This window comes from Typopeltis vanoorti, chromosome 22, assembly GCF_054136105.1.
Source record: "Typopeltis vanoorti isolate ZY-2024b chromosome 22, IOZ_Tvanoo_1.0, whole genome shotgun sequence".
NCBI classification, from domain to species: Eukaryota; Metazoa; Arthropoda; class Arachnida; order Uropygi; family Thelyphonidae; genus Typopeltis; species Typopeltis vanoorti.
Genome location: NC_143570.1, coordinates 41,294,049 through 41,321,371, shown reverse-complemented (window position 1 = coordinate 41,321,371; position 27,323 = coordinate 41,294,049). Strand labels below are relative to the sequence as shown.

General features: G+C 36.2%; 1 protein-coding gene across 4 annotated transcripts in view; it reads right to left on the bottom strand.

Annotated features, from left to right (window-relative positions):
- LOC150094348 (beta-1,4-N-acetylgalactosaminyltransferase bre-4-like) overlaps positions 1 to 27,323 on the bottom strand; it is a 329,825-nt gene that overhangs the window by 169,287 nt on the left and 133,215 nt on the right. For all 4 annotated transcript variants that reach the window (XM_090412491.1, XM_090412488.1, XM_090412489.1 and 1 more), the window contains exon 2: positions 22,275 to 23,387. In XM_090412491.1, the coding sequence (XP_090268617.1) occupies positions 22,275 to 23,016 (742 nt within the window). In that variant the 5' untranslated portion in view covers positions 23,017 to 23,387. The remainder of the gene's footprint in view (positions 1 to 22,274; positions 23,388 to 27,323) is intronic.

Below are 27,323 nucleotides of genomic sequence, written 5' to 3'. Positions count from 1 at the left end.
ATGTAAACTTAAAAGAACAGTGTCTTTGATGTGTTAAGTAAGAACACTTTTGAAATCACCGTGAACACACACACGATTTGTTTATTTATTTATTGAATTTTAAGATCTTCATTTTAGACAAATCAAAATATTCGGATGAATTATGAATAAAATATGAACTTGTTTAGAATATGAATATAGAAGAAAATACAGATGAGCTATGAAAAAAAAACTGTATGCTTGAGTGCCATTAGTATATATAATTAAATTATTCAGAAAAACTCGAAACACGGACGCCATCACAACTCTACTCTACTCTAAGAATTCCCACCTTTAACAAGAAAGAAAGAAATACCCCATAATGTATTGGAAATTAGTACAGTCATCTATAGACAACCAAACAAAACATGACAGATGTCTGTCTCCCTGGGAAAATTCCAAGATATCTTATCTCAAAAACATCGCCCACAATTCCATAGCCAAACCAAAACACCACGTGATGTCGCCGACAGACAAGGGCCCCAGTGAAATTCCAAACTCAATATCAACAACAAACATTCGCGTCACGATTCCTTATCTTATCTTGATCTTGTTTAAAATGTCCGCCAATCACGATACGATTCCTTATATCTAATATATCTTCCTTTCCATTCAAAACAATAACGTCACCTATTTACAACTAACAATGACGTCACTGATATTCATCTGACAACAACAAACATTCACGTCACGATTCCTTATCTTATCTTGATCTTGATCTTGTTTAAAGTGTCCACCAATCACGACACGATTCCTTATCTCTAATATATCTTCCTTTCCATTCAAAACAACAACGTCACTTATTTACAACTAACAAATGATGTCACTTATCTACATCTCAACAACAAACATTCACGTTACGATTCCTTATCTTATCTTGATCTTCATCTTGTCACTAGTGCACCACCAATCACAACACGAATCCTTATCTCTGTCATCACCCATAATGCCATACGCGAACCAAAACACAAGCACTGAAGCCAGTGACACATATGCCTACAGGGAAATTCCAAACATTCCAGACCCATGACGTCACACAAAATGACGTCATCAACCAATCACGTCACGATTCCTTATCTTATCTTGATCTGGTCACTAGTGGCTGGACCACTACTGTCTTAAAACAGTCGTTAAAACAGACTTTACGATAAGTTCGGAAGTGATTTCCAGTATTTCAGAAAATCACTCTCTGACAGAGAAATTTTTAATTCTTTGAACTACCTGGAACTATTTTTAGTTTAGTTTTCCATGCATGACTTCAAGAAACGAGCAAGTTCAATGAAACAAACACAGGTGTTTGTTCTTTTCAAAAACCGGTTGCTCTCTTTACCCGACAGTCTATTTCTTTAGCGTTTCCTGCTTAGAATAAGTTGATATCTAAAATAAACCTAATATAAACAGCTAAACTATTAAATTTTATTAAAAATTCTGGTATTAATCGGAGTTTAGAGTTTTAGAAAGGTTTTCAGAGCTACAAAACTAGTGAATTTTGGAACGAAATAATTAATAATAATAATTCATTTAAATAGTTTTTATTTGCTTGCGTTTGGGAGAATTATTATAGCAATATTACCTTATTATCGGAAGTAACATTCTAATTATCTACAAGTAGAGCAGCTAAGTACAAAACAAATAGCTGTCTAATAATCTGCCTTAATCATCACTTTGAAACGAAGGGAGAAAAAAAATAATCAGCACATTTCATCTGCGGTAATTAGACCGAGTGAGCTGTCGGCAAAAGCCATCTATTACCGTCCAACACAAAATGATGAACTTACTTCCTTGCAACAATTTCACGGCTGAAGAAAATCTCGTCAATTAAAAGATAATACGACTTATGAAGTAATCGATGTGGCTGAAGATTAACGCTGCAGATAAATTCCGTTTCTGAATATTTAAGCGAAGAAAATAGTTTTTTTTATTGTTTATTTGGTTCGGTCCACTGATCACAAATGAACTACAGTTCTGTTGTAACTTTCTGTTTGATTTGCTAAACAAAAATAGAGATTTTAGAGTAGATGATTTAAACATACCAAACAGATCAGGACCATTGTTTGTTTACAAAATAAATGACGTATTTATTTCCTAAAAGGGAAGATAAGTAGCAGTACCATTGCCATTATCTCAATTATGTCAGAAATCATGGAAAAAAGTCAACTGTCAACTTTGGAGGCGGACAGTGACCATCAACATATATTCCAATCCATTTTGATATATAGAAGTGATTACCTAGCCACCTTTTCTCTGTATCAGACAGCAAAGATATATATATATATAATAAAAATAGATATACATGCATACAAACATTATTTGAAACTGATCATGATGATCAAACTGAAAATGATCATTACGCTTAGGTTCTATAATCCTTATAAGGACTGGCTTAAAGGGGCGAAGCAAGAATGCTTTTCATATTCCCCGTTATCTGTAGAGGACAGTGTAGGGATAATGTGTTATTGAGCAATTAAAGCTCTGATCATGGCAGGAGGGCAACAGCCTCAGTTAGAACAACATTGGCTACAGCATTGCCACCCAATACCCTCCAAGGGTATTCGATTGAATGAATCAATCACCGCATCTCACGGTCGATTGATTCATCCTATCCTGTCTCCTAGGTTCTATAATACTGTTAGATATTATTTTTCATTTAATGTCTTCTGAAAAAGAAAAAGGTGTTTTATGAATCAATGTTTTAAATAAATAAAAAAAGTAAAATATATTATCTAATCCTTAATTAAGCAGTATATTACAAATCCATTAATGTTAATATAAAAATTTATTAGTAGAGTTTTATATTTTAATTTTTTCTCATATCTTTCGATATAAAAATAACCAATGAAAATAGAAGAAGAATTTTGAAATGGAATAATGATTTGCCTAATATTACATTCTTTAGTACTTCTTAAACCTTAATTGCTAAAAAACATAATTTCTTTATAAATTACTAATTATAAATTAATGATAATCTTTAATATATTGTAGCATACCTTAAAAATATTTGTGGCAACATTAATGAAAATAATCTTTTTGTTCTATTTTAATTGTGAGAAGAATGCAATAAGACTCTTTATATGTATTTTTATTTATTTAGATAAATATAACGAGTAAACGTTAGCTAAAGCATATGACAAATATAATTAAAAGAGAAATGATTACATTAAGAATAAGACAAAAATACTAAAATATTTCGGAACTAATTAAAAATAAATAAGCAAATATTAGGTCTATAATAAATACAGAACAAGGACAGATTACAGACATTAAAATAACCATAGGAATTACACAAGGCGAGTCGTTGGGTCTGAACTTATTTCGTTTTGTGATGCATGAAATAATAAAAAGAAGGAAAAAAAATAGAAAAGCGTGGAATACGAATTACAAATGCAAAATTAAGAATAATCGAATATGCTAATGATTATCTTATTGGCATAAAATGAAATTTTATGCTAATAAATGCAAATAATCAAATCAAAGAAAACTGTAAAATAAAATCAATAAACGATTGATATAAAAACTGAAAGAAGAATCGAAAAATCGTATGAAAAGAACAGAATAATAGATAGGTCAAAAAAAGAACTGGATAGCAAAGGAAAAGCGAAGCAGATCAAGGCCAAGCAAAGACTACGGGATAGACTTGGAAACAGTGACATTACAAGCGAGTTGTAATGTCACTTCGAGCCTCTGCAGCTCAAAGAATGGTGTGCATTTTTGGTTGAATTCGTAACTCGTGCAAATGGAGGAAACAAAGGAAGTTGAATTGGTCGGTCTCAGAGGGAGAAGATGGAAATTTGCCTTGAAAAGATGCAAACCAGCCAGAGAACACACAAGTCTTTTATGTTCAGACAACTAAGGCAACGAGAAGCATTAAGTTGTCTTCGCATAACTTTGAATAACCATAAATCAACTTGAATTTAACTAAAATTTAAACGTGTTTTATACAAGTATGTTACGATAATGAACTCCAACTAAAGGGTTGAGTTAGTTATTTATGGTAAAGCACTTCAGAGACTAAGAACCAGAGAACATCGCAATTCTCGCGATGCTCTCTGGGTACAGAGGCACTCGATTCCTGATACTGCTGAACATATTTTCTGGAAGACCAAAAACATTAGAAAATAATGAACTCATTCCAAGAATAAATTAGAATCCTTTCAGAACTGAAAGGTTCATTTAATCGTGAGGGAATGATTTTTGCTTGCCTCTTTGCAGCAAAAAAGAAAATCATGTATTAACAACACGCCAAAAAAGAACGAAAGACGAGAGAGAGAGAGTAAAGCAAAAGACCAAATAAACAAAACTAACAACACGCACAAAGAGAACGAGAGAAATAAAAAAAAATCGAAAAGATAAATTGCTACCGTATTTGACTTTCAGATTTTCCCATTTCGTGGAACCACCGATATTGATTGGTTCTGGAATTAATGTTGAAAGTACTAGCTGTGGTGGTAACCACCCTATTTACTTTTCTACACAATAAATTCGAAGAACAGTTATTATCTAGCTTCTAAAACATTCTAGAAATCTGCATTTCCCTTCCTTTGCATTCTAAGACTTCTCGAAAACTTCCTTTATGTAATCTTTGTAGCCTCGGTTAAAATGGAGTTTAATTGTAGAATGCATTAAATAACCAATTTAAAATAAAAGCTGTTCTTTAATTATAATGTCTAAGTTAAGAGTGCATTAGTGATTCCAAATTCGCATATTTCATTTGCAGAGGGAACTCTTATTTCACCGATCAATATTCTTGTTGCTGTTCCTGTTCGGAGTAGGCAGTTTTTATCCACGCTGGAGACGGGTCAGAGCAAAGAAAATTGTCACATGACTTTCAATAATAACACTCTATTGAACATTTGTCAAGATTTATTTAAAATGGTAAACAACAGTGTGTTTTTTTCCATATATATATATATATATATATATATATGGAAAAAAATTGTTATATATATATATATATATATATATATATATATAATTAAAAGTACAATAACTTTAATAAATCGTAACTGACATCAAACAATCCTTAAAAGGACTGGCTAGATGGGCAAAGCAAGAATGCTTTTCATATCCTGGGATCTTGGGAGGACAGTGAAGGATAGGGTGTTATTGAGCTATATAAAGCTCTAATCATGGCAGGAGGGTAACAGCAATAGCCGAACCTCAGTTAGAACTTCATTGGCTACAGCATTTCCATCTATTATCCTCCCAGGATACCCATTTTAGTCGTCTCGTACGACATGCTTGAGGTACATTGGGCTATTCTTATCCCGGCCAGCACACGGGAAGACAACAAACAATGCTTTAAATGCCATGCAGAACGCAGAACAATACTGGTTTGATGGGTGAAGCATAAATGCTTTTCATATTCCCCTTTGTCTGAGAGGGAAAATTCTTTGACTGGAGAATTATTAAGCTTTAAGCTCGCCCTGAAAGGGCAGTGAGATTAGCTGTGTTCAGCTGAGCATACAATTGACTTGGGTCTTTTGTATTTGCTGAAATCTGCTTCATTGTAGTCTGAAGCTTGCTTGATCAGTGGGTTCGGATGATTATTTGTCTTGATGAAGAACTTTACTGCAAGGTCATGGAGGAGGGATGTGATGTAGGGAATGTTGGCTTCTCTGTGAATCTGGGAGTTTCTGATAAACCATGGGGCATCTAAACTCATTCTCAGGCATTTGTTCTGTATTCTCTGCAGCTTTTGAATATATGTATTCGAGTATGGCTCCATGCAGGAGATGCGTAAGTAATGACTGGGCGTATTACCATCCTGTAGGTGAGTAGTTTGTTCTGAGTGTCCAGTTTGCTTTTTCTGTTGATCATGGGGTAGAGCTGCGCAATTACTTTGGATGTCTTCGAGCTTATGTGTTTTATATGACTGGTGAATTGTAGTTTTTTGTGAAGCATTACGCCGAGATACTTGACTTCACTCTGCCATGGGATCTTAACTCCTAGTAGATGTATGTCTTCCTTGGTCTGAAACTTCTTTCTAGTGAACAGTATGGCTGAACTGTTCTGTGGGTTTGCTTAGATCCGCCAGTCCATCAACCATTTCTCTAATGTGTGAATACTGCTTTGGAGTCTTTTGATGGCTAGTTTGGAGCTGAGAGATCTTGCTAATAATGCAGTATCACCTGCATATAACGCATTGATTGTTGAGCTTGGGTTTTGAGGGATATCAGCTATGTAGATAGAAAACAGCAGGGGGGGCGGGAGTGAGCCCTGCGGCACACCTCCCAGGACCTTGGGTCTGTTTGACATAGTTTCATTTATTTTGACTTGCATGAATCTGTCTTTGAGGTATGAGTGAATTAATTTTACTAGATTTGTTGGTATATTGAATGTGATGAGCTTGTAGAGAAGACCCTGATGCCACACCTTATCAAAAGCCTTCGCAGCATCTATAAATGCTGCAGCTGTGTGGAAGTTCCATTTGATGGAACTTCCACACAGCTGCAGCATTTATAATCATCACCACACAGCTGCAGCATTTATAATCATCAGCAACGAAATCATCACCAAAGGCTTCCATTTGAAGCCTTTGGTGATGATTTCGACCGGTCTGTGAATCTGTTGTACGGTAGTGTGTTTTTTTCTGAATCCGAACTGCTCATTAGGAATAATACCTAGTTTATCCGTTTTTGATTGAAACCTTGTAAGGATGACCTTTTCCGCAATCTTTCCAAGGCTGGACAGAAGACTGATAGGTCTGTAGCTTTCGGGGAGCTGGGTGTTCTTTGCAATCTTTTTGATTGGCATGATATCCGCATCTTCCATGTTAAGGGAAAATACTTGAGCCTGAGGATGGCATTGATTATGTTGACTAGATGCACAATGGCTTTTCTGGGGAGTAGTTTGATTGTTTTGTTTGTGATTCTTGGTCTGAATTGGGAGTAAAAGTTGCCTTTTAGTGCGGAGGGTTCTCAAGAACTTCCAAATGGAGTTGTCCTCTGGGTTTAACTTCGTTAGCTTGGATTCCCAATCCCGGTTTCGATGTTTTTGGAGAGCTTCGCGAACTTGTCTATTTAGTTTATTCAGATTTGTTTTATCTTGTGGGGCTCTTGTGTTATGGTACCTTTTTCCGACTTTGTTTTTCAGTCTGATTAGATCCATGATTTCCTCGGGGATCCGACCACTAGGGTGAAAGACTGTAGTCTGGGTGACTGAGTTTATTGCTTTTTGATTTGACTGGTTAGGTTGTTTACAGTAAAGTCTATCTCCTCTTTAGTGTGAATAACAGGGACTGGGTCAATGTGGTCAGGGAGAATTCTGGTGCGTTTGTCCGAAGATATAAAAGAGTGGGAAGGGGAGAATTGTTCTTGTGTACCGAGTTTAAGAAGAATGGGGTTGTGGCCGGAAGAAAGTTCATTTAATGTTTCCAACTGATACTGGTATCTGATGTTTTTGAGGATGACTATGTCAAGTACATCTGAGCTTCCAACTGAGCTGTGATGGGTGGGCTCTATGGATCCGGCTACAACAATAGAATTTTGTGTTGAGTAATGATTTAGAGTTCGACCTTTATCGTTGATTGTGGAGCTATACCAGGCTGTATGTTTGGCATTAAAGTCACCAGTCATGATGATGGAGTCTGTGAAGCCGAGAATGGTGTCCAAGTCAGATACTAGTAATGGAATGCTGGGTGGATTGTGCACATCATAGATTTTGATACTGCCAGCATCGTTGGTATGAACTTCAACGCCTGTTATCTCAAGGTTCTTGGTTTGTGGATTTGTCAGAAAATTGTGGCTTAGGTAGTTTTTAATGTATATGGCTGTATACCTCCTCCACTGCTGGTGAGTCTGTCTGTTTTGTACATAATGTAGTTCCGTAATTTGGGATTATTATCTGGCCTGAGATGTGTTTCATTTACTAATATTGTGTCAGGATTGTGTCTGTGAGTGAACGCTTGCAATTCCAGAATTTTGTTACTCAGTCCATTTGCGTTCCATGCAGAGATCATGAGAAAGTTGGGATGAAATTTTCTTTTATTCATTATTGAGGGCTGTCAAAATTGAATGGGTACCTTGTAGAAATATTTGCGTGGAGGATGGCGAAGGATTTGTCATGCTGAATTCTTGTAACATGGTAGCTAGTGAGGCAGTTAATACTGATGTTAATTTGGAACTTATTTGTTCATGGGATGGAACAGCCTTAGTTCGTGCGGCCTATACATAAGTTTTGGTCCAAATATTCTCCGAGCTGGAGATTATTTGGACCGGGGTGCGACCTGCACGGCTGCCTTGAGCATCGCTGTAGTGTGTTGGAAGGGTAGTTTTTGCTGACCCACTGTTCTTTGGGTGTGTAATGCATCCCTTGTAGTTGGCAGAGTGAGGTCCTCCACTGTTGGCGCATTTAGCTGGTGTGGATCTTGACTTGGTGCATATGATGATCTGGTGTCCCTCGCCGCATTTTAAACACCTGAAATTTGCCTTGCAAAGTTTTTGGGCATGACCAAACCATTGCCACCTATGGCACTGCCCAGCTGACAAATTTTTCCTTAGTGGCTCAGTAGAAATTCTGAGGCCACAGATAGCGATCAGTTCATATATAGTTTTCTGTGCCTTCTCAATTTCTACGAGCACCAGTGGCATTGGCCATTTATCTGACCTGAGCATCCTGCTAACTTTACTGGGTTCAGACCCCAACTCATAAGGTCAGCAGTGATTTCTTCAGAGGTGACACCTTCGGTTACCCCGCGAAGTACCACCTTGAGATTCTTTTCACTGGGTAAAGCAAATGTGTGATAAGGAAGACTTTTGTTATCCATTAATTTTGTCATTTAAGTTTATTTTTTAATATTAATATTTAATATAAAAAAATAAAAGTTAATATTTAAGTTTATTTTTCTAAAAAAAAACTACTAACATTATGAAATAACGTTTTAAATAATTAAATAAATTTAAAATTGAATATTTCAAATAACTGAATACATTAAGTTAATACACCTTCTTTTTGCTTAAATATGAAAAATATATGGAATCTGGGTAAATAAATTTTAGTATAATATATATATAATATAATATATATATATATATATATCTTTTCTTCTTTGAGAAAAGTCCGGTATTATAATGCATTTGCAAATGCAAATTATTATTATTATTGAAATGAATGACCAAAAGAAATGCTATTCTTTATCATAATAGATGATTAACAGTAACGTCATTTATCATCAGTTTTGACTCAGTTGCTTATGGGCATGTCCATAAAAGTTCAAAACGCAAAGAAACCGTATCCAAGACAAAATATTCTGCACATTTATTAGGTCGTTTAGATAGAAACTTTTCACAAATGACGCCTCGCTAGATTAAAACAATAAGTGTACAGTTATTGCGTGTATCTCACTTTCACAAATGGCCACTGCAAATGTCCGCATCTCCGCCCATCTTGGTGTGGTGGTGGCGGCGATGGTATTTGTCTCCTTGTAGCTACAGACGTTCAAAGGTTATTAGACGACAGCTCTCCTTAGTGACGCGTTATGACCATTCTGACGTTAAGCAGACAGATTAAAAAAAATAAATTAAAATAAAAAACAGCATGGTTCGGTGAACACGTGAAAGTCATTTAGTTGTAATTCCACGGAACAGCATCGTCCCTTGTAGCCGATAACACGTTGTTAAAAATAATGGTATGAGAAGGTATCAAAAGTTCGATGACGGCAATTATCGATTTCGTCAAAGGACTGCGTCACAAAGAGCACTCTTCAATGATAATGGCATTTTTATTCTCGCTTCTTAATCATGTTATTTATTGAATAAAGTTCAATACTAACATTGTTTAAAGTATGTAATATTTCACCGCTGTTTCTACTACAAATGCGAACTTTGTGACGTATTACAAATGTTACATATGACGCAACAATGAAAACGACAATACGTTATCATCGTTAAAGATATCTGCTGGCTTTCCATTATTCAGTTAGAAACAACAGACACTAAGGCAGTTCAGAATTAATATCTACAACTGATTAATAATTTTAATAATGATAATAATAAAAACGTCCTGTCACAGTTGTTTGATTTATTTGTTGAGGCTCGTGACGTGACTTATTACTACGTTACACAGCAAGTTTATATCATTTAATAATGGATGTAAAAACATTATTTAAATAGCATTCTTCATGTTGGTGAATTAGCAGCTGAAATTTAGTTTTTTTTTTTTTTTTTTTTTCTCGAAAGTGGAACACATGCAATTTTTATATTTTTTCGCTGTCTTAATTTTCATGCTTAGATCTAAAATCAAAAAAAAAAAAAAAAAAAAAAAAAAAAAAATATATATATATATATATATATATATATATATATATATATATATATATATTAAAGAACGCTTTAGTTTTCGTAGATTTAATTGGTGCAAATCTCTATGTAGAGACAGATCCAGAAGAGAATGGATACAGATATATGAAAGTAGCTGTAATTGGTTCACTATTAGCGACTTTGACAACTATGACCAACTGTTATGTTTACTGGAGCAAGAGGGCGGGGGAATTATTATAGAGGAAGGTAAAGGTCTTCTAGGTTGGTCCATGTTCTAGATTAAATTGCCGGCTAGCTTCCTATATGAGGCGCGAAACATTTACGATTTCTATACACGATGCATTTCAATCCCCTAGATCAGATTCATCCCAAATTCAAAGGTTCATCCCAAATTCACCTTAAACGACCCCTTGAATTAGCCTTAAACTAGCACCTTACAATCAATCACAACTTACGGGTCCATTGCATACACAGTAATGGTCTTGAGTGAGTGAACAGATACGAGATAGTTAAGAAAGCTAAAACTTGGGAAGGAAATAAAATAAAAGACATACAATTAGTATGAGGGCATTAAGCACAAAACATTGAGTGGTTAATTTAAATGATAGAAAAATAAAGCGATTTAAAGGTATAAAAATAATAATTTTTAAAGTTCTGAACGGCTTTGGATGAGAGTATGGAGAAGCTTCAACACACGGAAACTGACTCTTCTCTTTTCTGGCTGTACTGCACAGCTATAACCAGGGATTTCGAAAGAAAGAGAGAGAGAGAGAGAGAGAGAGAGAGAGAGTATCAGCTGTTTACGGTCGCATGCACTTGCGTTGACTTGCTATCTGGTTCCCGTTATCATTTTCCCGTTCATAGCTTGAGGATACCATTGTTCAATATCTTATCACACACCTGCTTGAGCGCAGATAATACCTGGCTCTACCGCTTATGTATTAGATCGTATTCGCCCCGCGTTGTTAGTAACATACTACAAGTGGATTGCACATCGCATGTGATTGTAATATTTTGGTCATTGGGTGTACTCTATTCATGTAAGGGGACCATAACTGAAATGATCAGAATCAAAAACTTCAATGTAAACGAGCCTAACAAAGTGATGAAGACTTACTGACATAAACAAAACACATTTCTCTATTGACAGAAATACAAGATATCTCACACTTGGCATTATAATTGTCTCATAATATCAGGATGTCTTCGTAAAAATGATCTCTTTCAGCAGCACTAATAAGCTTCGCCAATGAAAAAAAAAAACATTTAATGCTGCGTTATATTACTCCACAGATGGTCTGTTAGGTTTCAGGTCGGGATGAACTCTATGTCGCTCAAGGCAATATTACATTGTCATTTTCTTCAAACCAGGTATTTATAATCATAGGATTGCAATATGGAATGTTATCATGTGTTGGATAATGTAAGGATCGGTACAGTAAAATCAACACCCATGTCCTTGACAACTATGGACCAAACAGCTAATATGATATTCGTATTGTCCAGACCATCGTAGGATGTAGCAATCCATTGGATGATCTAAACAATACCATAAGAATCTACCTTCAAAGCTCATCGTTGGGATAGTACATAAATAATAAAGTGCATAAATGTCCCCCCCCCCAAAAAAAAAAATTTGCATTGTTCCGGGGTGCAGTTCAATAACTAACATTTCTAAACGCAAATCCTGATGGATATGATGGTCAGATGAGATTATCAGCCTTCTCAAGATTTAGTGTTTTAGGTCAATCTAGTCTTATCTTAGACTGATTATCACCTATGGATCCATTTCTTGGGCTCACTGCCAACAATGGAATTGGAAACTACAATTACTGTAAAATAGCACGTACAAACATTGTCAAATGGAATTCAACGATCATTCTCTTCTAAAACTGTTTACCTCTTTCCTTTGATCAACGCTTCAGCTAACCACTGACATCTTTTAATTGCATACTGAGTTATGACATCGCTTTTCCTGCTATTGGAAGGCTAACTTGACTTTAGTAGCATAGCATAAACATACTACGTATAGGCGTTAGATTAATGGATAAGTCGACAGATTTCCAAGACTCGTGAAAGAGATCTAAAATTGGAAACACCGAAGATAAGTCACCTATGCGTCGCAACTATGCAATTCATGATCTTACAAGCTATCAATTCTTGCGCGCCACCCACATCCCAGTTATTTAAAACGGCCACCAACTCTTCGTAAAGTTGCATATCCTTTAGGGATAAGAAGAATTGGTAAGACGGCAATTTGTTTCAGAATAAGCTCATTCGGGGCATGCAAACTATTATATTAAAGTAAGACAGTTGCTGTGTAAAAATGAAAAGACCTAATGTTTGAGATCAGCAGTCTTCACTATGCGAATTTACGGAAATTTTCCTTATGGTTTCATCAAAGTAGTCATTGGTATTGTCAAAAAAAATATGTTGCCTACAACACCACTACTAAAATACTGCTTTAGGACGAAGACCAGAGCGAGAAATCGGCTTCGACCTCTGCTCTACTTTCCCAGCATTATACTGTAAGACGACCATCGGAGAAAATAGATTCGTCATTATCTATCTTTAGAACGTATATCGATCTTGAATCTGCACAGCAATTTTCTCCCGAAGTGGTTACTGAACTGTTATTTATCACATTCTTCGTCAAAGTGCAATCTTCAAAGCTGTAAATGCTATCTTGATATCGGAAGAGCATTTTAAACATTGAAAATAAAAAATGCTTTGCATCGATTGGTTTAGCTTGAGATAGTAGCGGATAATTTCAACTAAACAGCACTGAACCATGGGCCGATGACTTCGAAATGGAAAGTGAGGCGGGTGCTATCACAGAGTATCGCGATGAAGTAATAATGACGTATACATTTTACGTTCAGTGATTAGTTTAAACATGGAATGTGGTTGCTATTTATATTACTAACGGTTTCTTGAATATGAGAGCTCAAATTACTAATGATAAAGAAGTTCAGAAGGCCCATGAACAAATCTTACGAGGTAGACGGAGCATTTCATCCACTGGATTGATGACAAGATCGATGAAGTAATAGTCTTGACTGGTTTTAAGTAACATGCTTCTTCTGTTTTAATAGAATTTTCTCCGTTTTTTTTTTTTTTTTTTTTTTTAGCTTGTGGTAGGGATGAGCAGCATTCAGTTCGACTGTTTTAAAATTAAAAATAAATATTTATCTTTCATGTAAAATTTTTCTTAGAGATTTTACCTGTTATTGGGATCCTTCCAATGCGCTCCCTAAATAAAATGTTCTTTTTTGTTTTGATAAAAGTAAGTTTGTAAGATACTGAATCGGCATCTTACATCAATATATTCTTTGCGCTCGTTGCATGCGTGCACCTCCCTTCCGGTGCAAGTTACGAAACAATATTCAGGTCGTGTACATGAACTGACGTTGTTCAACGCTGCACTTGCAATCGCCAGCATTCGTCACATATCAATTTCTGACGATGTCTTGCACTAAAGTGAAGGCAAGAACAAGCAAGCTACACGTTATCTCGTGCCAAACACCTGTCCTGCATCCAGGGGATGGTCTGTTGTAAACATTAATTTACAGAAGAGATAGGAAATGACAGTAGAAAGCTTCGTGGAGATATATAGGAAATGAAGTCTGGAGCGGGGGGGGGGGAAGAACGTCGAAAGGGTTAGTGGTAAATCGACATTAAAGAATTTCAATATTGGAAATGTGTTTATTTTATTTTTCTATTCTAGTTCTGAGACAGATGGCGCTGTTGTTTTATTTTTATTTTGTAAAAAAAAGTCGTATTCCCATGGGCAAAATTTTTTAAAAATAAACAGCGGTTTTATTACTTAAAAAAACAACTTAATTCCACTGCTCTAGTTTCAATATGACGTCATACACGCACTATTTTTTTTAAGTAAAGCAACACATTCTTAAAATATTCAGCAACACTCGTGTGAGAAATACGAGATTCAATCAAGGTCTGTGTTTAGTCACCGAAATCGATTTTCTGAGGGATAATCAACTATTTAAATCAGTTTTTTTTTTTTTTTACTTACGTTGATCAAGAGGTTTTTTATTTTTCCCTTTCGATAGACAGCAAGGAGCAATAACTTGCCTTGTTTGGTATCCAACGAAAATGAATCTGGTAATCCTTTGTTAATTAGTTTCAGAGATCAGAAGTGCAATGGCTCTCACGATTGCTTTTGAGAAGTAAAAGTAAAACTTTATTAAACGGAAATACACGAAAAGCTTCGAGATTAGAGCCTGCAGTGAGTTTTATCGCTTGAGATAACCGATTGAGTGCATTCTTCCTCGTTGTTCAGAGCAGAACTCGTATTTACGATTTAATTACAGCTTTTGCTCAGAAAAAAAATATATTTCCGGTTTCAAAAATACATTTTTGTTTTTAGAAAAAATCATGTGTGATTCAGATGGAGACTTTCAAGTATCGTGGGGTTTTAAATTTTTTTTTTTTAGAGAGAATAGTTACATTCAGATATATATTTTATTTTATGCATTTTAGTGCAGTATTTGTATCAAAATATACTCAACTATTGCACCGAAATGCAATAAAATGCAGTAAATACATTAAACTACACATTTTCTGAAATATACGAAATTTTAAAAAAATCAATGGAATTCGAACTCAATTCAAATTGAGTCCTTCAAAGTCGATTGTTACCCCGACTGTAACAATAAAAATCAGTATCAATACAGTTACTAGGAGCTCAAAGAGGGCATATCGTTTATTATTCACTTCCCTTTTTCCGATGATAGGGAGGTTCACGACAGAAAAGGAGCTAGACGACCCCAGAACATTTTGTGATTTATCTAAAGAAAGTAACTTCCTCGTAAAATCATGCATCAAGAAGAGTCCCGAGCGCATCTAAAATCGTGTCTCCAATTTGCATTAAAGTCACAGTGGCAGCCTATTCTCGTATGGAAATTTCTTTTAAAGCGAACAGCATTCGGCAGCCCTTCTAAAATATTTCTAGTTTGCCTCGATATTACAATGTAAATAACAAATCGGCCGTCTTGTTTTCTCTAAAGAACTTTGAAATTATAGAAAATATTGACCTATTCTATCTTAGTACGGGACTAAAAGGGAAAGAAAAACTAGTTTATCATAATTGAGGACACGTGTGCAAATACAATTTATCTATGGGCAGCCTGATATGGATAGCTTGATCGATGCCTTATTGTGTTTAAATCACTCTTGTTCAAATGATTCCAGACAGCTTTAGATTAGCGGGAACAAGTGCACAACAGATCAAAGCTCAGAACATCTAATTCCTAAGATATTGTACTCAGCACAGCATTATAAGTTTGTATTATTATTTATATGCATAGGATTTACGTGTCATTAAACGTTGTAACAAACTTAAACTTAAACGTTGTAACAAACTTAAACTTAAACGTTGTAACAAAATCGGCTTAAGAACACAAACAAATTTATTAGATATTATTTATTTAATTATCAACATATTTTTCTTACACAGATATTTTATGAATTGCTACTCTTAAACATAGCAACAGTCTACCTTCTAACAGACAAAACAAGACGACAGAAACAAAGGAAGGAAGAGACGCAGTGCTAATATCTGATTTCCTGATACCAAATCAGGATAGAGAGAAGGAAGGAGGAGTGCTAAGGGATTAAAAAGGCAATGCTCGTAGAAATGTAGCGGATATGGTAGAGGGACGCGGGAGATATAATGTTCTAGTGGTGCGTTATTTAATGATAACGAGGAAACCATAATGTGTGAGTGCGTGCGTGAGTGCGTTTGTACACAGGACAGATAGAAGGTTCTCTTATAGCAAAGTTTCATTAAATCAGGGATTTCACAATTCACGATACTGCCACCCCTAAAATAATACACAATTCCGTGGAATTGTGTACTATTTATTCTTTTATTTAGTACTTTCAAATTCTTTTATTTAATTAATTAAATTTAAAATATTTAAATGCATTAAATAAAAGAATTTGAAAGTACTAAATAAAAAAAATCACGAAAATTAGATTAGTAATAATAATACTATATCAACATGATCGTTTATAGAAAGTGTAAATTCGTGATCATATATATATATATATATAAATTGGTTTTTATTAACCGATCAGTGTCTGATCGGGCGCTGAGAGTCGAAATACCTCTATTTTTTGTAATTATTTATTGATAATATACATGATATACTCTGCCACCTGGTACATGAAAGCAGAATCTACTGTTGGCATGGAAACAAAGCTATGAAACGATTTTGCTGGTAATATATATAGCAGTTAGTTCATCATCATATTCTTTTAATTTTCAAATAGTGATTTTGACTGCACGAAATATTGTTCAATCTATAGCAAATTAGTGCAGTGGAGAAAGTAATGACCTATAATGATTAAGTTATTCAGAAACCCTGACTTACGAATAAAACATTTTTCCCTAAACCATTTAAAACCAAAAAAGCAAAGTCCATAGAAGCATTCATGCTACTAACAGTTATAATAAAAAAATCGCACGTTATGTTCTATAGCATTGTGGTAAAGATAAGATGTGTTTATTTAGAACAAAAATGCATCGTTAATTTTGTGTAAAGTTGAAGGCATTTGTAAGTAAAACTAGAAATGGTAAGAATATGAAGTAATGTTACAACCTTTTTCATTCAAAACCGACAAAAAAAAAAAGATAAAATTTAACAATAAAGACTTCGTAGATTTCGAGTAACACGATGTCAAATTTTCTTCGCAGATGTCAACATCAAGTAGCGTGTTTTATTTTGTTTACACTTTACGCAGAAAAAATTTTTATGGATTTAAGAATATTCTCAATTTTTCTATTTGATCTATAGACGACATTATTTACCATATTTCGTGTGACGTCATGTGCAGAAATTCGTAGGAAGTGCTTAGGTTTCCGGATTTAAAACTACGATAAGGTGGGATCCGGAAACCTAAGCACTCCCTAGAAATCCTCAACATTGGATAAAACTATGTCGAGGATTGGGGTGCAGAGAAAATAAATATATTCGAATTTATTTAGTTATTATTCTTAAGCAGTGGAGAAATTTATCTTGTTAAACCACGTTTTTCGTATGTCTTATCCTTCCTAGAGCTACTTAAAATGTTCGTTAATCCCAGTTACCCATCTTTCATCCTCCTAGTCCTCTTTCCTGTTGAAACTTAATGTCAAAACCCGTGACTGACTGAAAAAATGTTAGAAATGACAGCATACCAAACATTCTAATATGTTGAACATGCAGTACATACTTCAGTGCAAATATCTAAATATTTGCATTGCAACGAATTGGATACAATGTTCAATCAGCTACATAGCGTCACTGCTATCTTTAGTGCATATGTCATCAGGGAAAACTGATATTTCTCGGCCAAGATTGAAAGTATGAATTTGATTACAAAGTGTAACAAAACGTAAGAATGAGGAAGAGAATTCAGGAAGTCTAAAGAGATTGAATCCAGGATTTTATTATTTTTAATTCTATATTGATATTAACATTCAAAAAGGTACGAAACATGATATTAACTATAAAAATTCAGCTCTGCAAGATTAGTTTTAAAGAATAGGCAATTACCGAAAAAAAATGTAACATCCTTATAATTTCACATATTTAACTATTGGTTAGAGATATCAAAATGTACATCGCGCTATTAAATTAAAATTGATCAGCACCGTTATTAAATTAAAATATCCAGTGTCAAAGATTTCGCTGGACAAAGATGATTAGATGAAAAAATAAATCAACATGGACTAAAAACATTTCTTATAAGTAGGCAAGACTTGTAATTTTGCAAGAAATCTAAGAAAGGTAAACCATGGTTATACATAGATATTAAGTTGCATTGATCGAAGACTAATTATAATGATTCATCGGTGTGATCCGTCATGACAAGACAGCGCACCAAACTTGTAATACTAAGGCAACTCATGATAAAGGTAAAGTACAAGGTTTGCAAGTTATAATTTGCAAATATCACTTTCCGAAAGGTGGTATATTGTTTTGGCTACACATGGCTACTCTGTACTCTGTGTAGCCATGTGGAGATATCTATTTCCTTGTCCATGGACGTTAGATTGTCTAAAGAAAAGAAGCTATAAATCGATAAATCTAGTTGCCGACTAGAGGACTTTTCCTAAGCTTTTTTTTTTCAACTGGTTTCCGAGTTCGTCGATCTCTGACACAAATTTACCACCCAGAAACTCAGGATTTTAATCCTGCAACTCAAAAATCGACCGTAACAATCACACTATTTCAGAAAATAAGAGTTTAGTAGGCCACGAGATGACCATAGTTTTCTCGCATACGCACCTAATGCCTGTGAAATCACCTATAGCTTTGGGTTCAGCTATTGTGACAGAAGCCGGCTATCCACTGAACTTCCAGAAAGTTAAAAAGAGATCCTGCCACTCTATTTGGGAATAAAAGACATTAGGGAATTTTAGTAAATGAGCATATTTATGAAATATTTAAATTTTTTTTAAAATATTTCTAAAATTTTATCGATGAAATTGTAACAGTCGAAAAAGATGGTCGCTTCCTCTTAGAAAGTTTAATTACCATCACAGTAACATTTAAAAGAGCTTTTCAACTGATTACAAGCTAGTCGCTCCATATATCACTTTTTGATATCTGTCCAGCGGCCATTCTTTTATTCACATAACCAGAGTCATATCCATCTCCAATTTGTTCTGATTTCCGTGACATGAATTCCATGTGGCATTCTTTTAAATGCCACATGGAATTTGTAAAATCCAGCAAAAACATCGTGTAGCCATTTACTAAGGTATGACTGACCCTTCACGAAGCGACATTGTCCCTCCTAGAGTATTATATTCTTGTCTACCTATTCTGTTTCTGAACAATTTTTTCAGTATTTTATCACCATTCCCGAGATCGTGATTGGTCTATAATTTGCTATTGCAGTCATAGAGCTTCCCTTATGGAAGGGAATTATTTTGCCCTCTTTCCACTCCCTCAGAACTCAATCAGAGCTGAGACTTCAAGAAATCAAAGAGTGTAATGCCGTTCTGCAGAATCTTTCATGGTCTTTTTCTAACTAATTGGATGACAGCTAAGTTATGAAAAGGTTGTATAGTTTTTACTTAAACTTTAATAGAATCCTACGTCATGAAGCAGTTGCCCACTCTCGGAAGTGACCTAATAGAGCAAAATGCATAGCAACTGGCACGATAGGAAAAATAGGAACGGTATGGAAATTCTCACAATGGGAAGGTGCACAAACTCAGCAGATCCAATTAGAATGATTAAGATTGCGAAATAAATTAAAGATACCAAGAAATTATGTACTTGGTGTAATCCATCATTCAAGTATAAACAAACAAAGTTTGTGCCTTAAGTATCTTTCAGGACTGGAGCAACTCACTTGCCTCAATATCCCATAATGCAAAGCACACCTCTTTGCGGACATGTATAATGCTATGCATTAAGGGAAGGGTAATTACCCAGACCGGTTTCGGCCTTTATTGAGGTCTCATCAGTGAGAGCTAGACCTAGAAGTGGTACTGAGGTGGAAGTAATGGAGAATTTCCGTATACCAGTTGCCAAAAGGTGTCACACCTTATTATTGAAAATACTCTGGAGGTTACGAAATGGGACAAACAAATTTCATGGTTAAGCGCAGGTTTTATATGGTAACAGTGCGATGCTTGCATAAAACTTGAAACTGGCGCCAGTGCATACGCGTGTAAAAAATGTGCAAAGTCCAGTTTTAGACTATTCAATGCAAATACCGGTCACCAATACTTACCCAAGTATTGATAACACCGTCTTAACAAGAAAGACCTCAGAAAACATAAACGAATGTAATGTTGGTAACAAACAAATATTTGGCCATGCAGACATCGTGATCTTACGCTGCTGTGTGATGACGGAAGTCTGGCGCATACAGAAACAATCCGTCGACCTCTGTGAATCTATAGAACGCTAATATCACGCAGGAAGTGGTTCAGGAAATGCTACGACCTGCTGTGTCATCGCTCATTATAAGGGCAAAGGCTGACGGCTGCTACTACTACTACTACTAGTCTATGTTGACCAGCGCCCTCTATATCCTATTTTGTAGAACATACAAGTTCTTCACGTAGTTATGTCCAACAACATATTTTCTAATCTACATAACACTACAATCGGGGGATGGAACTCACGTCCCCCCCTACCAAAACTGATTTACGATAATACTCGAAGGTTATATAGATATAATAAATAAATATAAACAATATTTAAAACATGTGGTATCGAATGTATGGTTTTGATGATATTTTTTGCATATAAGGAAAGGCTTTCGTAATTAAAAAAAAAAAAAATTTGAATTCATGTCATTAAATTATGTTAGCAACAGATGTTCTTGAATATTTTTAGTTGATTTCTTTATTATGTTGTTTCTAATAGACTCCTTCCAATGCCGACTAGCTGCGCAGTTTACAATTTAACCTGATGCAATACGTGCACTATATAAAACACCTGTTATTGGAAACTCAAACTACGTAACTCGGAAAGACTGGCAAAGTAGATAACGAGATAACGCCAGATATTTTATCTGTGGTTTAAATAAGAACTACGAGTGATCGACCAGTTGTCACTACCAAGCAGTTTTGTTGCGTGATTCCTAAGCAAACATTTCCAATATGGCTATGCCTACATTTATTACACTAAGTGGTTTTGGCGTAGTAATATAAGAAATACCTTAAATAATAATCGACTTATTGCTGACATTTTCCATGCCTCCTAAATAAAAGTTATAGAGAACATCAATAACTGGAATCAATGCCATGTTTTGCAATAGAAGAATAGGTTCCGGTCTCACTAGTTGAGTCACGTGATTCAACAAGTACTTGTTAAGTCTTGCTTCTCTTCGAGTCGGAATATGTTCATTAAATCACTAGTCCTTATATAAGGACTGGCTTAAAGGGGCGAAGCAAGAATGCTTTTCATCTTCCCCGTTATATATGTAGAGGACAGTGTAGGAATAGGATGTTATTGAGCTATTAAAGCTCTGATCATGGCAGGAGGGCAACAGCAATAGCCGAGCCTCAGTTAGAGCTTCTTTGGCTACAGCATTGCCGTCCATTACCCTCCAAGGATATTAATCCATTCGATTCACCCCATATCATAAGGGGAATGTGGTTCTCCTCTTCATACAATGTTAAGTTATTTTTAGAAAGGTGTTGTTATAATATTTATGATTGGATAGCTAAAAAAATAAATTTTTCAATTAAACTTAACTAATTTTATATTATTTTTTATTTACATTTATAAATTATACTTTTTATTAATAATAGCTACGTTCTTAGAAAGTTTTTTACCTTGGGTATAATATATGTTAAAGATACCAAGCTATTTTAAACCTGGTTTTAAAAGCTACGTTCTTATTTGATTAATGAATTTTAATTGAAAAAATTCCTTAATGATAGAAGTTATGCCTTTAGAATATGTGGTGTAATTATTTTTCTATTGTTATTTAATTAGTATTCATATCTCACAAATTTTATCTTGGTGGAATACGATAACATTTCTTTCTTTTTAAAGCACAAATGGCAACAATCGTCATAAAACAACTTGATAAAATTAACAACAATTAAAGGTTGACAATGACTCATCATATTAACTTCAACATTCTTCATGAAATTGTTGCAATCCGGGTGATAAAAAACCGCGTGACCTTTTTTGCAACGTCTAATCATTTTTTGAATAAAAAAAATGATTCATTACAAATACTTTGCATTGTCCTACCCAATTATAGAATAAGAAAAGTGAAAAGATCTGGTGAGCACAATAATAAATGAACGTGTCAGGGTTATATTACCGAGACAGAACAAAAGTGAAACTATTATAGAACGATGGTTACGGAATATAATTCTCAATTGCGAATGACATACGGTTATTGATGTTTTAACGAGTTTCCAAGAGCATTCAAAACTAATTATTCTGACCAAATTTAAAAAAAATATTAACAAGCTAATTATTCTTGTAAAATCAAGACATGACACCTTACCTAAATTTGGCGGTATGGAAGGACAAAGAGGTTTTTTCTTGGCATCTGGCAAAGTCTTTGGCACATCTCTTGTCATGCGGTCAAAAGCACGTGGAATAAAAGACACATTTCTTTGAATCCTACTGAACACGGGGTCCTCCCCGCGTAGCGCAAAATTTGGCAAATCGCGAACAGAAGACGGTTTCTCTCCGTTCCAAGACACGTTCGCGGCGGGATTCCGATTGATTCTGCGTGCGTTCTGCAGAGACTCGATCGTACTCAGGATCCGTCGTATTCGTACGGAGTTCAGAGAGCTAAGTAAAATCAGACTGTTCGTTTCGACGGACGGAGCGTTCTTGTCGAACACGGCTTCTAAGCGAACCGTTTCCAACCTTCTCCGTCTCACGGGCCTTTTCAGCGCTCCGTGTTTGGCCGCTTGTTTGTTGACTTGCGGCGACAGCGATGGGGGCGGAGGCGGTGGCACGGTGTGTAACAGTTGTTGCGGTGGGGGTGGCGGCGATGGCGGCTGGAGATGAGTCGGTGGGTGCGCTGACAGCGACGACGGAGCGGTGACCGCCTCGGGTCGGTGGACATAGTGGACTCTACGGTTGGCGTGGAGGACGGCGATCTGCAGGAGAGTGATGCAGATGAGCGCGACAACCACAAGTGCCAGGAACGCACTCGGAAGCTGCTTCAGACACTTTGTTAGAGGACACTTCATCAACGGACGTGCGAAGGGTATTCGTATTCTGACGAGTCGCATGCTGCTCTCCGCCTAACGTCATGAGCTGCTTCGTAAGCGACAAGAACGGTGGACACAACACTGAAAGATAAGAACCATGAAGGCACGATAGAAACAGGGGCACGAAGGCAACAGACCGACTACTGTCACCTCCGCTCGCTCCTGCAGTCACACTACCTCGTATCGACCAAACGGCGTTGTCATGGTAACTTAGCATCCACGTTAGGGGGCACGCGCGCGGAGTGACAGAGATGTTGGAGGAACAAGGTAGCTATTGCCTGTTATGGGGAACCGATCGTCGCGATGGACTCTGGCGTCATTGCACGTGGCATGATAACAAATGTCGATCACAGCGCCCTCGGAGTTGTTTATCGGAAAAGTAGTAATGCCACCTGTTGGGAAACAGATGAAAGAAATGAGCATATATATAAAACTGTAAACCAAGCTAATGAATGCATTTTAATGTATAATTTTAATCGATTATTTTAATTTTATTAAAATTACTGATTCAATGTTAGAACAGTTCGAAGGAGTTTGGATATAAATGACCTAAAAAAAGAAGCTACAATTATAATCAATTTAAAGTCAGCGTATACATAATATATATATAAATATATAATTAATAAAAAAAAACTATTAATAGTTCCTACACATGCTCAGAAATAGTGACACGAATCCATTTCTTCTAAGTAACTAGGTCATTTGGATGATTACATAGATAATCGATAAAAAGATCAATAAACCCAAAAATCTACGTAAACATTAAAATCTCACGTAATGTAAGTTCATGAAAATTGGACCTGTAAATCTCTCGAAGTATCTTGCAATCACACTAAAGAAGCATGGGCAATAAAATGATCTTTTCCAGTACGCTTTTGTGGCATTTAATCTGCAAGAACGCCCAGCACTCTTAAAATATACTAGAAGCACAGTTTCAGCTTTTTACAATATTTGCTGTTACTTAATTCAAATAAAATGGTAAGTTAATTTAACTGTATGCTCTCTTAGTGTTTTCTAATCTAAGAGACATCTAGTTTAAATGAGTGCATTGACTATGTTATATATTTTAATGGAACCTCCACTACGTGGAAAACTTTTACTACAGCACTCACTTTTGTGATTTATATATATATATACAAAGCATAATATACTATGTGCGGATGTGGGCAATATATGTGGGGGGGGGGGATACAAAGCATAATATACTATGTGCGGATGTGGGCAATATATGTGGGGGGGGGATACAAAGCATAATATACTATGTGCGGATGTGGGCAATATATGTGGGGGGGGGATACAAAGCATAATATACTACCCTTTGATATTACAGATTCGTATTATCTCAATTAGCTTACAATTGACAATTGACAATTAACATTTATGTCTTTAGGGGTGAAGAAAGATGCTTTTCATATTCCCCGCTATCTGTTGTGGTTACAGTGAGGGTAAAATTTATGAGCAGTTTGCTCGCCCTGAATGGGTATGGAGATTATGCATCACTAAAGGAGGCTAATATAGCTTTTGGTCTTCTATATTTGAATATGTCTGTTGGATCGTATGCTGCAGCTTGCTGAACCAAATCGTTGGGATGTGTGAACGTCTTTAGGAAAAACTTATTGTAGAAAAGAGAAAATATAGGGAATATTTGTGTCTCGGTGGTGTTGATTGTTTCTAACATACCACGGGGCGTTCGGAATCATTCTCAAGCACTTGTTCTGCACTCGCTGTGTTTTGATAATGTTAGCATTAGAGGTGTGGCTCCAGGACGAAGAGGCATAGGTAATTATAGGACGAATCGTCATCTGGTATAGTTGCAATTTGATTCTGTTGCTGAGCTTGCTATTTCTATTAATTAGCGGATTGATCTGAGCTATGGCTTTAGATGCCTTTGTGCACGCAGACTTAGTGTGCTGATAGAAAGATAGCTTTTTGTCGAGAATTACACCCAGGTAATTTGTTTCTGTCTGCCAGCGAATTTTAGTATTGAATAGTAACACATCTCCTACAGGAGGCATTGGCCTTTTTGAGAAAAGAACGGCTGAGCTTTTCTGGGGGTTGACTTCCAATCTCCACTTAGAGAACCAACCCTCCAGCTTTAGAATGTTTTCTTGAAGCTTTCTGGTAATGAAATGGGGTCTGAGAGATCTGATTAGTATTGCCGTATCGTCCGCATACAGAGCCAAAATGGAAGTCATCGCATTGTGCGGGATATCTGACATGTATATAGAGAACAGCAATGGAGCCAATAGAGATCCCTGCGGCACTCCAGCAAAGATGTTGCGCTGGGAGGATGTAGAACCGTTGATTTTTACTTGCACTGATCTATTCTGAAGATATAAATGGATTAAATGAACCATTTTTAGTGAGGTACCGGCTGAGATAAGTTTGTGCGGGAGTCTAAAATGCCAGATTTTTTTGTCAAATGCTTTGGATAAGTCTAGGAAAACAGCGCCTGTGCACTGGCGCCAGGTGTAGCTGGTGGCAATGTATTCGACAATTCTGTGGATTTGCTGGGTAGTACTATGATGTTGCCTAAAACCAAACTGTTCTTTAGGGAGGATGTTTAGGTCATTTACTGAGGTTTCGAGTCGTAAGAGGATGATCTTCTCTGCAACCTTACCCAGATTTGAGATGTGACTGATTGGACGATAATTTTGCGGTAGGTGTGGGTCTTTGCCTGGCGTATGTATAGGAATTACGTCAGCCAGTTTCCAGGTGGAAGGAAAATAGTGAAATCTTAAAATTGCATTTATTATACTGGTCAGGTGCACTACTGCTTTTCGGGGCAGAAGTTTAATCACCCGATTAGTAATGCCATCTGGCCCAGGAGCTTTTTTGTTCTTTAATTTTTTAATAATGTCATATAACTCAGCAGGTGATGTTGGTGCAATATCAGTGCTGGTGATAGGAAGTTTGAGCGAGTGTCTGACCTTGCTGTGAATCTTATATATGTGGTCAAAGTCAAGGTTTCCATACGAAGGCCTGCATTGCTCCTCTAAGTTGTATGCTATAATTTCTGCTTTGTCTACATCTGTGTGAGCAAGGCCCTGGTCAGAGAATATTGGGGGAAGGGATCTCTCTCTCTTTGTTTTTCATATTTTTCAGGAGTCCCCAGATGATCATTAGGTGAAATGGAGGATAACTTTTCATCCCATACTTGGTCTCTATGAGCTTTGAGTGCATCTCTTACTGCCCCATTTAATCTGTTTAGATTTATTTCATCTTGTGATGCACCCGTGTTACGAAGTCTTTTCCTGGCTCTGTTTTTGTCTCTGATCAAGTTCATGATGTCTTCAGGCAAACGATCTGGCTTGCGGGCAGATTTGTAGGAGGAAGCTACCTTTATAGCAGAATTAATTTGTTGTGCGAGATTTGTAACTGTAGTTTCTACTTCTTCTTTTGTGCGTAAGTGAGGAACAAGTTCAATATAATCCTTGAGTGCTGCTGACAGTCTTCCCCATGCAATGTAGGAGTGAGGAGGAGGACACAGGTATTCTTGATTTCCCAGCTGTAGTAGAATTGGATTGTGATCAGATTATAGTTCATCCATAGATATGATGCTATATTGAAGTTTAATATCCTGCAGGATAGCTATATCCAGGATGTCAGCAGTGCCGTTCGTACTGAGATAAGTTGGTTCGGTGGGGCCTGCCACAACAGCGTTGCTTGATCCTAAGTAATTGGAAAGGATGCAACCATTCTTGTTTGTGGTTGTACAATTCCACGCAGGATGCTTGGAATTCAGAACCACGGCAATAATGGTGGGCTCTCTGATGCATAAAATGGCATTTAGATCAGAGTGAAGTAGAGATTTTTGGGGAGGGTTGTAAGCTGAGTAAATGTTCAGTTTGCCAGTGGAACTGGTGACTACTTCCACTCCTGTGATCTCAAGGTTAGTGGTTGAAGGATTGCTCACAGAGTGGTGCTTAATGTAGTTTTTAATGAAGATGGCAGTGCCGCTGCCTCTGTAGAGTAGTCTGCCATTTCTGTATAGGTGACATCCCCTTATTGTAGGATTGTCTGAGGATCTTAAATGAGTTTCACTGATTAAAATAACATCTGGTTGATACCTATATGTGAAGTCTCGGAGTTCCAGAATTTTGTTTTTGAGGCCATTTGCGTTCCAAGCAACTATCTGAAGAGATGCTGGAATGAGTTTATTACTATTCATTTGCGAGAGCTGTGAGGATGACCTGCGTTTCACGAAGAAATCTTTTAGTGGAGGTTTCAGTAGGGTTTGATAGGCTGGAAATTTGTAGCATGTTTGCTGGTGAGGCCGTAATAACAGCTGTTAGGTTTTTAGGTGCTGTTGGTTGATTTTGTTCTGG